This window comes from Homalodisca vitripennis, chromosome 1 (genome assembly GCF_021130785.1).
Source record: "Homalodisca vitripennis isolate AUS2020 chromosome 1, UT_GWSS_2.1, whole genome shotgun sequence".
Taxonomy (NCBI): Eukaryota; Metazoa; Arthropoda; class Insecta; order Hemiptera; family Cicadellidae; genus Homalodisca; species Homalodisca vitripennis.
In genome coordinates, this window is record NC_060207.1 from 124,471,259 (window position 1) to 124,487,181 (window position 15,923).

Below are 15,923 nucleotides of genomic sequence, written 5' to 3' on the forward strand. Positions count from 1 at the left end.
CGCTGATTAATAAAATATAATTTAATTTTAAACTTATTTATTCAGATTATCTATTGTTGTTAATATTTATAAATCTTATTATATTATTTTATGTATCAATTCTTGACAGCTGCCAAATTAGCCCCTTTACAGCTAACTTGGTGGCAGTAAATTGTGTTAAGTTTTTACAGTTTATTTAATTAATGTATGTAAACTTGTCCTTATTTATGTTCTATTTATCTTTTAGTCCTTATATAGGTTAAGACCTCTCTACAGTCTTTCCCTTGTTATATTTATTGTTATCTAGTTTTTAAGTATAAATTATTTACTCACCTACTGTTGTAAATTCCTATTTTTTGTTATATACAATGTAATCTGTATGCACCTAATTGACACTACCAGATACGAGTAGGTGTCAATTCTTTCTTGAGGGCAATGATAACCTCAGCGTTTTTTGCCCCTTATAAAAAAAAAACCCTCCCGTTTTAATCTCTACAAAAACTTTCACTGCTTACTTCAAATTAAGTTTTTTTTCAGGCAGAATTCTCCTTTTGATTACATGATGAAGTAAAATTGGTGCTCACACAATAAAAATAAGCTTTTAGTTCCTAAATGATTTATTCACTTGTCTGGGTCAGCACAATTTTAGTACAGCATAAACCCTGTTACTATAAATTTCTGTGCCATTGTTGTATTTTGGAAGATTCTCTGTTATACGATGTTCTAAACCTTTTTCGAAGACCTCGTAGTGCTGCCTAAGGAACACAGAGTGCATTTTCTTGACCAGAAAAGTATGATGAAGTAAACAAAATAATTAAACTTGCATCAATAAATATAAATAGAACGTTTTAAATATGTGTGTGACAATAATTAAAACATCATTGAAACATAACTGTTAGTTTATTTTAAACAGACGTTTACATTGCAAAGGTAATTTGTGGAAACCTGCTATTGTCACAGTAAACAAATATAATGTCCTCACCAACTGTTATTTAACGCACTAACAATTAGTTTTTTGGTATTATGTGAAATGGGATGAACAATTTAGTTAAACACACAATTCTGTTTATACTTTTTGTTCAACAAAACCTCATTTACAGTGGTATGTTAATTTAATATAGCACTTAAATTTTTATAATAAAACACCACAGTACTGAAATGTATTATAAATATGTTACAAGTAATTAACAGATATGTACAAACTGTTTCAAGAATAGTATATTACAAATATTACATGAAAATATTTTATTTTGTTATTGAAGTTTTAATGTGTAAATACATTTAACAGACATAGACAGTAATTGAGGCAAGACTTATGCTCATTAATAACAAAAACCATTATTATATATTGTTATATCAGGTTTCTTTGAACTAGAACTACAACACGAATTTTTGTACATAAAATTAAAGTAGACTTCTCTTAGAGGTAAAAGTAAAATTGTTGAATAAGTGTTACCAATATAGTTACCTCTTTACATAAATTAATTTCCTAGCTATACAACTAACCAGACCATTATATTGTGCTTCCTATTTAAATCTTTCGTCAACAGTTTCTTAACCCATATATGTATACTACTTGTTTCCAACTGTTGCAATTGCTTTAATTGAATCACTAAATCCTTCTGGTTATGACACCTTACAATTTCTTACAAACATGTCAAACAATAAAAAAAACCATAATGTTAACTTAATAAACAGTAAAATGGAATGTTTGAGTTTACAAATTACAAGAATTAATCTAAGTAAAAAAATGTTTTCGCTCCAAAATAAGAATAAACAAAGAATTATTGAAAAATTAGCATAATATTAAATATTCTTTTATATGAATCTTATACAAATTCCATGGTCAGAGACGGGTAACATATCTGACAGACTGTTCCAGATGTTTCTGCAAACGTTCTTCATAACTTCGCTATCGAGAAAACCTTTGATCCTCAACTGCACCTAGAAATGTGACAATTAAATTATTTAAAAAAATGACAGAACAGACACTGGTTTTCCTCTGACATCGAGGACATTTCCTCTGACATGGTTTTCCTCTGTTACACAAATAATTGTGTAACACATTTGACTTGATATACAAAATAAACTTCTTTACTGTCACATATAATTGAGGGTCACGTTTGGTGAAGTCATGCAGATATGCTACACAATGAGGACAATTGTAATAGGCGATTACACATGCCGTTTCGATAGAAGTTTGTACAATCAGCTACCTTTCAACATTTAATTTTTCTACCTTCACCTACTACCTTTTCAAATGTCAAATCCTAAGGCATTCTGTATTTCTAAATATGTCAGAAATTTAATCAATCAGCAAAATATGTCGATGAACATGTAAAGTCGGACACGCACTAAAAATAGCACTGCACAATACACATACACTACTACAACATTGAATATTACACCACAGCAGGTAAGTAGAGACTGGTTGTTCATTTTTTAATTAATGTGCACGTTTTAACGCATTTCTCAACTTTTGACTCCTAAGGAGCACATGTAAGATTTTAGAAACAATGCTTCAGTTCATGTAGCTCACACACATTTCTGGAATTATGTTACCCTTTCATAGCATAGTCCGTAATTAATTTGTAAAAGGAAGCAATTGTGAGCTGTTCCAACAGCCTCAGCTGCGAACTGCGACAGGACTTTTCACTTGCCCTCAAACGGTGAACGAACAGATTAAAATTGATGTTTGTTGAACGTTTTCAATTTTAAACATTTTCACTAACTCTCAACAAAATTATTTGTTAAATATGTCATGAAATGTTCCCGACATGTTCATGAAAAACCTACTTCGAGTTATCTATAATCATATCCAGTTAAAAAGTGTAGGATTTTTTACAACTGCGCTGTTGTGGTAACAATTTAGGAAACATGTTGTAGCACTAATCTACTTTACAGTAGCTTCTTAGTGTTTCGATATGGCACACTCAGTAAACGTAAAACAATTATAAACACTATACTGATACAAAGCAGCCTTACTTAGTCGTACAGATAAAAAATATAACTTTAACATTCTACTTTTAAAGAGAGTAAAATTATTTTTAGGTGTCCCGAAGAATGTTCAGAATTTAAATGATATCAATGAAGATGTAAATTTCAATAAGGGCCTTACATACTAGAAACTACCTTACTTACAGAAACTCTAGACTTTACACCAAATAGGAGCAATATTAAAGCGGAACTATTCAGTTGAATACTTTGCTATCTAGCAATTTTGGTATCCGGCGATTACAAATATATTAAGATAGTATTGGTCTTAACTATCACTTTGGTGGTTTGTAAAGAAGATAAATGTTCAAATAATTCTGATTGAAAAATAGGTTTGCATGCATACAACAAATTGCATAACATTAGCAGGACGGGAGACTTCGATTATTTACCTTTATAACCAGCGATCAGTCAGCAGATTTCATTCTGTACACTGATATGTAGACCTTCATCCTCTCGGCCTGGAGTCTTTGCGTGCATATAAAAAACTACATAACACTACCAGAACGGGCAAAATCGATTATTTACCTGGATATCCAGCAATCCATCAGTCAGCAGGTGTCACCCCGTACACTGATATGTAGCCCGTCATCCTCTCGGCCCGGAGTCTTTGCGTGCATGTACAAAACTACATAACGGCAAAATCGATTATTTACCTGGATATCCAGCAATCCATCAGTCAGCAGGTGTCACCCCGTACACTGATATGTAGCCCGTCATCCTCTCGGCCCGGAGTCTTTGGGTAAAGTCCAGAAGTCTCATCTAGAAATGTTTTATTCTGTAAGTTTTGTCATTGGGCGTTATCACTGTCATATCATTTCTCAGTAATTTCACAGCATATACTGCTAATTTAAAACATCTAAGATATGCGAAATTTTACCGATGTTCTCATTTCTGAGGTTAAAGAGAAAAATAATGAATTTCTATTTGAAAAAAAAAATAATAAACTGTTTACAAAATCTATATTAAAAAAATAATGTGCATCATGATGGGGGATATTTTAAATTTTCTAAAATAATATATTAACATTCAAACTATGTTTGTAAAAGTATTTGTGCCATCAGCGCTGGGCAAATGTTACCAATCAGTGATCATATTGGTCGTGGATAATTACACATTTTAAATAAATTTTTGATAACTAATTCATTCATATCAACATCGTAATTCTATACATAGGAATTAAGCTCAGCTAACGGTAACCTATTCTGGATTCTTTTGCCTAAGTTACAGATTAAGATTGATTGATTACAATCACTTCACCCCGAATATGCGTTAGATGATTTTATTAAGTAGTCGTAACACGTATTTGTATTTTAAACGTTAAGATGTATATATTTTAAGATTTTAATAATTTTACTGTTCGTATGTTTTGGAATGATTTGTTAACTGACTTTACTAATAAAGTTATTAACAAATCAATTGTTTGTGTATATTATTATCTTGAATTTTTCGGTGTATGGTTACTATTTTTACTTTATATATTGCGAAATTATAATAAATAACATGATTAACGATAATTTCTTTTGTGATAGTATATTAAGTTTCTAGAGTAGATTTTCAAAACTATTGTATTAGATTTAACCTTTAATTTTATGAGATGCAGAAATGATGATTATGAGAGAAAACATAAATAACTACCACTGTAAACTAAAATTTTAATACTAATAGTATAGAACGTATTAATTATAGTATTAAAAGGTATATAGCAGTCAACTATTATTCTAAAATTACAGTAATCGTAATAGATATTACATTTTGCAACAAATAATTTATTCTGTTTTGTTATATACTTTCTGACAATATGAAGAATTTTTTATTTTTTAAAACATATTTTCAATGTTAGAGAGAGTACAGAATTTTTAATGAATTGTTTTCTAGTATTTATCCCTTAAACCGTACATATGTTGAGCTTTGTGTCGTAAAATATTACAGTAATGATATGTTAATAGTAGAACAGTAAAAGTATATACTGTCGTACCATAAGAAATACAAATCTAAACAATTTTAAAACATAAACCTCAAAATAATATGATAATAAATAAGTGAGTTGGATCGTAAACCCAAAGCCCGTAACCGTAAAGTCTTGCTCACTCATCTGTTACAGCGTGGAGGTAACCCAAAGAAAGAACTATTTTAGCTTCTTCAAAAGGTGAAGAATTACAGTTATCAAAGTAGTTGTATTTATTCTTGCAAAGACTAGGCTTCCAAAAGCCTTCTATTACGTAAGCGCTATAATATCGTACACGTTTTACCAGCTGACTAAGATTTTAGTTACAAAATATCGAGATAAGTTAAAAATGAAAAGATCTCCTGCTAGCGAGGAAGGTAATTCCGATTCTTGTAAAAAGTAATCCTGAAGTGAACTTGCCTTATAATAAAAAAAGAAAGCCCATTCCGGTAAACCCTTATTAATTCACACATTAACGAACGAGTTTGTTGTTCAAACTTCCAAAAAGACTTGCTATATCTTCATTCTTACTGATTCTGATACCTGATACTATGTTCAGTAAATGGTTTTTGATTCATGGAATTCATTGTAAAATATTTAAAAATGTTTCGTAGAACGGCTCAAAACTGGTTTGCGGTTACCAAACAAATATGCCTAGGATTATTTCTTGGCTACAAAGCTAGCCTAAAGGAATTTTGTCCCAAGTAGCACACAGTATCCCGGAAATCATCCTGAACTTTGATGAAGGAAGTTATTAATCTGTACCTTGGTGCCAAGTGTTACCTGCCGCTCTACGTTGGAGACGTTACAACATTCTACCAACACCACGTACAGGAACATGTTGAGGCTGTGAGGAGCCTCTCTGTGGTAGAAGCTGATCTTGCTGAGCCCCATTTCGTCAGGTAGGTACATATAGATATGTCGGGCACCCGTCCAATCCTTCCACGAGTCCACCATCACCTCCTGTAGAAACAGTGTCAAGGATATAGAGAGATGATGGGTTTCAGAGGCCTTTCAAAGTTTATATTATCGTTATTGTTTAAATTATATATTGTTATTTATTAATTTTGTATTATTGTTATTATCTGTAATCTTTAAGACGTTAATTAGTTTGTAAGCAACTTGCATGTTGCATCCTGTTTATGTAATTTGGACATTAAATAAAATGACTTAGATGATGACAAAAAAAGAATTGCCAAAAAAATGAAAGGCCCAAAATATCTATAATATAGACCAATCTAAACCATGTACATGTTTACAAATCTTTAACTTGTATTTGTGGAGTTTACAGTATAAAGTTAAATTCTTTTTATAAGACTTGTATAAGAAAGTCAGAGACTCAAGAGACAAAAATAATATTGACTATTTGCGGAAATTAATACAGTATGTCTAAATGAGTAAAACTGCCATTGTTTGTTTGCAAATAACCGTATATATTCAGTAGGTATAAATGTGGTATATGTTACCTGACTAAAATTTTTGTCCATGCCCTTGAACCCAATGACGATATAAGCGGTACTCTTGGGGTTACTGGCGTGTCCATTCTGTACAACGCCTTCTGGTCTGATACTTCTCACTTCTCTGTACACTCCTGGATAAGAGTAAAACCATATGACGATGTATTGCACTCTTAAATAATGATATAAGGAAATCGAAACAACTGATAGGCCTGGACTTATTTACAATGGTTCCAACTTTAATGGCATTGCGAATATGTTGATAATTTCGTGAAAGAACTAACCTTGATGTAGAACATAATCATTGTCAAGAGCGTGTTCATCCGAGAGACGTTTCTTGAGGGAGTCTCGGTCATCAGTGAAATGAATGACGGGGAACAGGACTGCAACAGTAAAAATACCCTTTTTAGTAGATATAGCATTAGTGGACACTTTAAATTATAGAGATGTTATTAATTTCGTCTCCTAAAAAGTAACCTATTGAAAAAATTAAATAAATTGTTGAATTTAATATGGGGACAAAGCAGTTCAACGTGGTTAGAATTAGTCGCACTATATAGAGCCGACACTAACCTCCCTTCTCTTTGGTGTCGAGGTAGATGCCAGTGTTGAAGTGACTCTGTAACGTGTGCCACAGCTGCTCCCGCTGCTCCCTGTCCGGCACCTTGTCGGTCCTTGTGGCGGAGACGAAGGAGAAGAGGGCGAGAGGCCCTAGCGGAGTTTCACTGTGATGACCTGCAAGTAAATCAGTTTCCGATTACATCGATGTGGTAATTATTTAATTAATTTGCCTATAATTATCATGATTTCATATTTAAATCGTACTCCAGAAGTTTCAGTCATGGAGATAATACGGAGATAATGCCAGCATTTACCCGCATTTCTCATTACCGACTAGTTTAGTTATCTGAGCAGTACTTATAGTTGACAAAGAGGAGTGCACTTTTTAATAAACCAATTTTGATTAACTGTCAATAGTTGAGCTATGTCGATGAACGGATAATATTAAATTAGATTAGACGGCTAATGGCTTATATACTTTGAGAGAAGACCCCATTTTCATTACCTGCTCGTCGTATCTAACTACTTTGACTGAGAAAGATAAAGATAAATATTGAAGGGCAGACGAGTTTCTACGAAGCCTGGACATTTACCTCAAGTGTCTCCAGTTATTGCGGAGTTAAAAACAAGAATAAACCATTAAGATGATTTGATTTTCATCTTATCTCTTGTGTACAGTGACACAAATTATACACTAAATATTAATTAAATTAATATTTTTGACGTATTCTCTGCTAATACGTTATAAATCGCCTCGGCACAAGATAATGAAACTTACACGGATACATTATTCTAACCAACGTTGTTAAATTTGAAGGACGAGATGAAAAATACGTATTGTGGACGTATTAAAATTTGAATAATAAAACCACAGTTTAGTTTAAAAATCAATTAAATAGCGTAAACAAAAATGCACGATATTATGCCGTAAAATACGGTTCAAAGAGCTACAAGTATGAGACATATCATTGCAAGCCTGGCTGTTTGGTTTGATTGTTTATTGATAATTTACATTTATGCCATTTTAAACGTAATACCACTCTAATGAAACGTAATAAAAAAATCTAATCCTCTATGCGCATGCGAAGTCTAAGCATTATACCTCAGGTCTATAAGTGCATTAAGCAACCGTTTATTTGCTAGAAGTCAGGCTTGCAATGATATGGCTAGTACTATAGTTCAGCTAATAGTAATAGAATGGCTAGCTGACGTTTTTGGTACTAAGTATAGCATTTATAAGTAATAATTTTAGTTATATTCTTAATTGATTATATCATGTGATAATGAAGTATAGTATAGTAGGATATTACAGAGTAATTAATTGATATAATTAAAATTTATATTTTGGGAAAGGGCTGTGGAAGATCATGTTCAAGGACTTTAGTCTAACATTTCAACTATGTTAACTGAAGATAATTGTACAAAGCGAGGCCGAAATATTTCCACATTGTAATTACACCAATTTTTCTATGCTATGCACTAATGCTAGTCTTGTGTTATTTGATAATAACATTGTGGAAGACGGATTATTTCAGTCCACTCTTTTTTGTTTAGAGAGGTTTGCAGCTAGTACCAGTGAACAGGATTTATTTTTGTCGAGTTAAATCTCATTAATGATAGTATTAGATCTAGCCGTCAAATTGCGTCGGAGACAATTGGCCCAGTGAGATCTGTGTGTCTTCTCCTTTCCGTAATATGAACATAAATTCGATTTAGTAACCTAATCCAGACAATCGAGTGTTTGCTTGCCCTATTGTTATAGCTGAAGTTTTGATTGGGATTTGGGATCTTCCAGAAAGTATCAAAATTTTGCTCTTACCGTCTTTTCTGTTAATGAAACAGTAAATTAATTTACATATTTTAATGACTACAATTTTAATTTCTACGTTTTTTATGTTATGATATAATGTTTAGAGCAGTTATTGCAAAAAGGGAATTATAACTGAATAATTACATTTATGAAAATAAAATACGATTACGTTAGTGCGTTCTGTTCAACCAACCTCACCAATATCAGGGGCTTGGTCCGGACTTAAGGCCCGGGGAATATAGTTAATGTAAATCTGTAATTCATAAATATGATTATTTGTTTTATTTAAGTGTTTAATCTGAAAATGTATAAAACATGGATGACTATTAAAAGGATTAGATTGTATTATTTTCTACAGACGATTGAAAAGGGGAACTGAGTAATGCTTGGATTGAGTATTGAACATCTAGATAATAATTTCAATCCAAAATTATTTACTAATTTCAAAACAAATTTTACTAACAGAAAAATGCTTGCTTTTTGAAACATTCCTATGGTTTGGTACGCGAGTGCTAACAGAGAGAAAAAATTCAGTTAAAATGGAGAATGTGGCTTTATAATCCACCGTCTACTATTACAGATAATTTTATTCCAGATAGGGTAGGGCAGCTTGAGCGGCCATGAGTGCCGCCATATTTAATGGCTACATGACCTGACCTGGTAGAGTGAGACATAACGGAGGGCGGGTCGCAGGAAGAGACAACGGCTGTTTAGCATAGAGTAATGAGCGAGAGGGCTGAATGATGTCATTGCAGCAGTGACGACGCCACAGAGAAATGGAATCGTCTACCTCTACAACTGTAGCAATCTGTATTACTCTGACCACAATTAATTACAGAGGAAAGGTAAAATACGTTAATACCTTAACATAAATGTACTGTAGAACTTAATATAATTACGTTTTGTTTAAAAAAAGATAATTTTCTGACAAAGTGCACATACAGTGGGCGTTATTCATTCTTAGCCGTAAATACTGTGTATTGACATATAAATATAATTTCCTGAGAGATATATAAGTAAATAATGAAGATTATAGTAACAAAACAGAATATACGCTTGCATGGACATTTTGACATACCGCATGATACCGCATACCGCTTCATCTGTGTCGATCTGTTGATATTAATTACCAAATAAATAACAACAGCGATATAGCGTGTGTTGTGCGACATGTACAGGTACAGTACACAAGTGATAAACACGCTGAACACTGCAACCCTCACAAGCGGTTCATCATGGCCACGACCTGAACTGTACATTAGCATGCTAGACTCGCTCTACACCACTTACACTGTGTCAAGCACTGCTGGAGAATATTAATTACCAAATAAATAACAACAGCGATATAGCGTGTGTTGTGCGACATGTACAGGTACAGCACACAAGTGATAAACACGCTGAACAGCGCAGCCCTGCAGCATCACAAGCAGTTCATCATGGCCACGACCACACCTGTACATAAGCTTGCTTGATCTCGCTCTACACCACTTACTCTGTGTCGGAATCTGGAGAATATTAATTACCAAATAAATAACAACAGCGATATAGCGTGTGTTGTGCGACATGTACAGGTACAGCACACAAGTGATAAACACGCTGAACAGCGCAGCCCTCACAAGCAGTTCATCATGGACACGACCTGAACTGTACATTAGCATGCTAGACTCGCTCTAAACCACTTACTCTGTGTCGCACTGCTGGAGAATATTAATTACCAAATAAATAACAACAGCGATATAGCGTGTGTTGTGCGACATGTACAGGTACAGCACACAAGTGATAAACACGCTGAACAGCGCAGCCCTCACAAGCAGTTCATCACGGCCACGACCTGAACTGTACATTAGCATGCTTGACTCGCTCTACACCACTTACTCTGTGTCGGAATGCTGGAGAATATTAATTACCAACTAAATAACAACAGCGATATAGCGTGTGTCGTGCGACATGTACAGGTACAGCACACAAGTGATAAACACGCTGAACAGCGCAGCCCTCACAAGCAGTTCATCACGGCCACGACCTGAACTGTACATTAGCATGCTAGACTCGCTCTAAACCACTTACACTGTGCCGCACTGCTGGAGAATATTAATTACCAAATAAATAACAACAGCGATAATAGCGTGTGTTGTGCGGACATGTAAAGGTACAGCTCACAAGTGATAAACACTCGCTTTGAACAGCGCAGGCCCAAACAAGCAGTTTCTTCATGGACACGACTTGAACCATGAAACATTAAGCATGCTTGACTCGCTCTAAACCACTGTACACACAGTGCCGCACTGCTGGAGAATATTATTTACCAAATAAATATCAACAGGCGATTATTGCGGTGGTGTTGTGCGACAATTGTACAGGTACTGCACCATACAAGTGATAAAGCACCGCTGATACCACCGCACGCCCTCAACAAGCAGTTCATTCATGGACACGACTTCTTGAACCGTGACATTAGCAAGCTAGACCTCGCTCTAGAACCACTTACTTCGGTGTGCCGGTCTGGGGGAGAATATTAAAGTACGCAAATAAATTACAACAGCGATTTAGTGTGTGTCGTGCGACATGATACATGTATCAGCATATCAAGTTGATAAACACGCTGAACAGCGCAGCCCTAACAAGCAGTTTCAGATCATCATGGCCACGACTTTAACACTGATTACTTAGCATGCCTAGACTAGACTCGCTTTACAACCTCTTACAACAACACTGAGCCCACTGCTGGAGATGAATATTTAATTACCAAATCAATATTTAGAACAGCGATATAGCGTGTGTTGTGCGACGATACGTACAAGGTACAGCACACAACAAGTGGATAAAGCACGGCTGAAACACTCGCATCCACTAACAAGCAAGTTCATCATTGACAAACGACCCTATGAACCGTACATTAAGCATTAGCATGCATGAACTCGCTCTACATACAAACATTACTCTGTTGTCGGTATCTTGGGGCGAGAGTGAAAATAGATATACCAAAAAATTTAACAACAGCGATATAGTAGTGTGTCCCGTGCGACGATGTACGTCTGGTACACAAGTTAACCATACAAGTGATAAACACGCACTGAAACACCGCAGACCCTCACAAGCATGTTCAACACCGGCCACTACCTGAACTGTAACATTTAGCATCGCTAGCTAGGACTCAGCTTTTAACAACCACATTACTCCATGTGTCCGGACTGGGGGGAGGGAATATTAATTACCAAATAAATACTAAACGGCGATTTGTAGCGTGTATTTGCACGTATAACGTACTGGTTTTCAAGTACAGAAGTGGATAAACACCTGCTGAACACAGCGCAAAGCCCTCACAAGCAGTTCATCACGGCCACAGACCAGAACTGTACATTCGCATGCGTAAGACTCGACTCTAGACCCCCACTTACTCTGTTGTCGGTCTGAGGGGAGAATTATTAATTACCAAATAAGTAAATACCTCACATACAGCGAGTGTTTATAGCGTGGTATTGTGCCGAAACGAACTCTGGTATCAGATACAGCACACAAGTGATAAACACACTGAAACAACCGCAGCACCTCACAAAGCAGTTCCAATCACGGGCCTCGACCTGAACTTAACATTAGCAAGCTAGCTAGATCGCTATAACAACCACTTCTACTCACTTTACTCTGTTCTGACTGGGGAAGATATTAATTAACCAAATTAAATAAACTAACCGGCAATGTATAGCGTGTGTTTATTGCACGAAACGTACTTTTTCCGCACACAAGTGATAAACACGCTGAAACAAGCGCAGCCCCTCACACGACGACCTGTTCATCATGGACACGCTAGCTAGACTCGCTTTACGCACTGTGCCGCACTGCTGGAGAATATTAATTACCAAATAAATAACAACAGCGTTAAGCGTGTGTTGTGCGACATGTACTCGGTAAGCACACCATGTGGATATAGAACACGCTGAACAGCGCAGCCTAACAAAGCTGGTCATCATGGTTCACGACTTGAACGTACGTAGAAGCTAGACTCGCTCTAAACCATTACACTGTGCCGCACTGTGGAGAATTATTTAATTACCAAATAATAACAACAGCGATATACGCGTGTGTTGTGCGACATGTACGGTACTCAGCACACAAGTGATAAAACACGATGAACAGCGCAGCCCTAAAAAGCAGTTTCATCATGGACACGACTTGCTACCGAATTGCATGTTTGACTCGCTCTATACCACTTACACTGTGCGCACTGCTGGAGATTATGAATTACCAAATAATATAACAACAGCCAATTTAGCGGTGTGTGTGTGCGAATGTTACAGGGTGACAGCATTACAAGTGTATAAACACGCTGAAAACCGCAGCCATCACAAGCAGTCAGTCATCATGCGACACGACTTGCAACGTACATTAGCAAAGCTTGACTCGCTCTCTATCCACCTTACACTGTGCCGCCACTGCTGGAGAATATTAATTACCAAATAAATACAAACAGCGATAGTAAGCGTGTGTGTTGGGCGACATTGTACAGGTACAGCACACAAGTGATATAACACGGATGAAAACAGCGCAGCCCTAACAAGCTGATCATCATGGACTACGACTTGATAACCGTACATTAGCATGCTTGACTCGCTCTAAACCAACTTACACTTTGCGCACTGTGGAGAATTATTAATTACCAAAACTAGATTCATCAGCGATTATAGCGTGTAGTTGTGCGACATTGTACAGTAAAGCACACAAGTGATAAACACGGTTTCTGAACAGCGGCAGCCCTAACAAGCAGTTCATCATGGACACGACTGGAACCGTAATTAGCATGCTTGACTCGCTTTCTCTAAACCACTTACACTGTGCCGCACTGTGGGAGAATATTAATTACCAAATAAATATCATACCAGCGATATAGCGTGTGTTGCGACGATACGTACTGGTTCAGTACACAAGTGATAAACACGCTGAACACCGCAGCCCTCACAAGCAGTTCATCACGGCCACGACCTGAACTGTACATTAGCATGCTAGACTCGCTCTAAACCACTTACACTGTGCCGCACTGCTGGAGAATATTAATTACCAAATAAATAACAACAGCGATATAGCGTGTGTTGTGCGACATGTACAGGTACAGCACACAAGTGATAAACACGCTGAACAGCGCAGCCCTAACAAGCAGTTCATCATGGACACGACTTGAACCGTACATTAGCATGCTAGACTCGCTCTACACCACTTACTCTGTGTCGGTCTGGGGGAGAATATTAATTACCAAATAAATAACAACAGCGATGTAGCGTGTGTTGCGACGATGTACAGTACAGTACACAAGTGATAAACACGCTGAACACACCGCAGCCCTCACAAGCAGTTCATCACGGCCACGACCTGAACTGTACATTAGCATGCTAGACTCGCTCTAGACCCCTTACTCTGTGTCGGACTGCTGGAGAATATTAATTACCAAATAAATAACAACGGCGATGTAGCGTGTGTTGCACGATACTTACTGGTTCAGTACACAAGTGATAAACACGCTGAACACCGCAGCCCTCACAAGCAGTTCATCACGGCCACGACCTGAACTGTACATTAGCATGCTAGACTCGCTCTACACCACTTACTCTGTGTCGGACTGTTGGAGAATACTGATCGTTTGTTAAATATTGTTTGTTATGTTAATAGTATTGTAACGTTCCTTATAGCCTGTATTAGTTACGTTTGCAAAAGTAAAACGCTGAACCGATTTTTGGGCCGTCCTTGCTAGTCACGCTCAACGGCCAGCCACCGATTACTATTTAATTTATTTCGTTATTACAAACTAGCGTACAATTTCGTATTCATATTATTATCGTTTGCTATTTTAACTTTTAAATGGCAAGAAGTAGTAACTAACATCTTCGTACTAAATTTATTAGCAAAATTACACCCTTGTTAAAGGTTTATATATTTCCCTGTGATAGTTTTGGAAGGGCTGGGCTCGTCTCCACTACTTTTGACATACGTTGTTTCACGTTAGTTACTTTAGCTATAGGACAGGTAAAATAAAATTGAAAGGAATCTCGAAAAGAAGTTCGAAAACCCTCGACACAAACCAGATATACTCTTCAAAGTAGATATGGGTGAATGCAAATCTCCAATGTTTGCTAATAACTATACGAAACACTAAATCATCATTATAACCGAAGGAGCCACAGAAAATTCAATCTGGACGCTGCAGTGTTGATTAACGGTCACTAAAGCTATTAACTGAGATGAAAGCTAACTCTCACCACGACAAGTAAATGAGTAAGCTAACACGTAATTTGGTGGACGAAATGTCCGGTTAAGCTCCTTTTCTCGATGTTACTATGAGGTCGATACTGCCTCTAAAGGCGATCTTTACTTGATTTTGGACAGGCCTGCCTTGCCCATCTATTTCAAAATTACCGTTCATATAAAAACAAACACTACTATTTTTAATAATTTATATTTATTTTACATGGACTGAATAAATTAGGTTGTGTTTTATAAATATAACGTTAGTCTGTTTATATCTTTTATAAGTGTATAGAAATCCACATTGTTACGATTAACGAATAAAAGTTATGATTTGGCAAATGTTAAATATAAGATCTCAATCAAAATTCATTAGTCATTACAGCTTTAATAAAAACAATTTTATACGAGTAAATAGCGACAAAATAAGTTTTACTGATTTCATTTAACAGCACTTTGCATATTGACGTACTATACTTTCATAATATATCAGTTGATAACCCCAAAAATAATATTTTTAGAAAGTATTAACTGAAAAGAAAGTTTTACAAAATTTTTCCAGTTAAAAATGGAAATCCAATAGTTTTTCGACACATTTAGTACCCAATTTACTACGGTTTGAAATAATAGTTAACAAACGTTGTATGGAAATGAGTTAATAAATCAACTCTTAATTTACAAATATGGTACTGGAGAGATTATATCTTGATTCCTATGACAATTTCTCAACAAAATACCAATTCCAGTGGTTAAGAGAAGTTACGCTCTCAAACCATAGTGTTGGATTGGCTGTATTGATAATACAAGGTGATTAAAAATGAATACCACAAGTTTAGAAATTTATAACACTGTAGGGAATAAAAGGAGAGCTAAGCACTATATGTCGGTAAATTAAGGAAGCTCTAAAGTTTAATTTAGTTGCTCATTTGTTCACTTTAGGCGC

At 35.8% G+C, this 15,923-nt stretch overlaps 1 protein-coding gene across 4 annotated transcripts in view; it reads right to left on the reverse strand.

Annotated features, from left to right (window-relative positions):
• Positions 1-860: 860 nt before the first annotated feature.
• LOC124370981 overlaps positions 861-15,923 on the reverse strand; it is a 65,205-nt gene continuing 50,142 nt past the window's right edge. For 2 of the 4 annotated variants that reach the window (XM_046829295.1, XM_046829309.1), the window contains 6 exons: positions 6,952-7,113; positions 6,663-6,761; positions 6,388-6,512; positions 5,687-5,884; positions 3,502-3,735; positions 861-1,923 (listed from right to left, as the gene is read on the reverse strand). In XM_046829295.1, the coding sequence (XP_046685251.1) occupies positions 3,649-3,735; positions 5,687-5,884; positions 6,388-6,512; positions 6,663-6,761; positions 6,952-7,113 (671 nt within the window). In that variant the 3' untranslated portion in view covers positions 861-1,923; positions 3,502-3,648. The remainder of the gene's footprint in view (positions 1,924-3,501; positions 3,736-5,686; positions 5,885-6,387; positions 6,513-6,662; positions 6,762-6,951; positions 7,114-15,923) is intronic. The other 2 variants (XM_046829287.1, XM_046829303.1) reach the window with 2 other exon arrangements.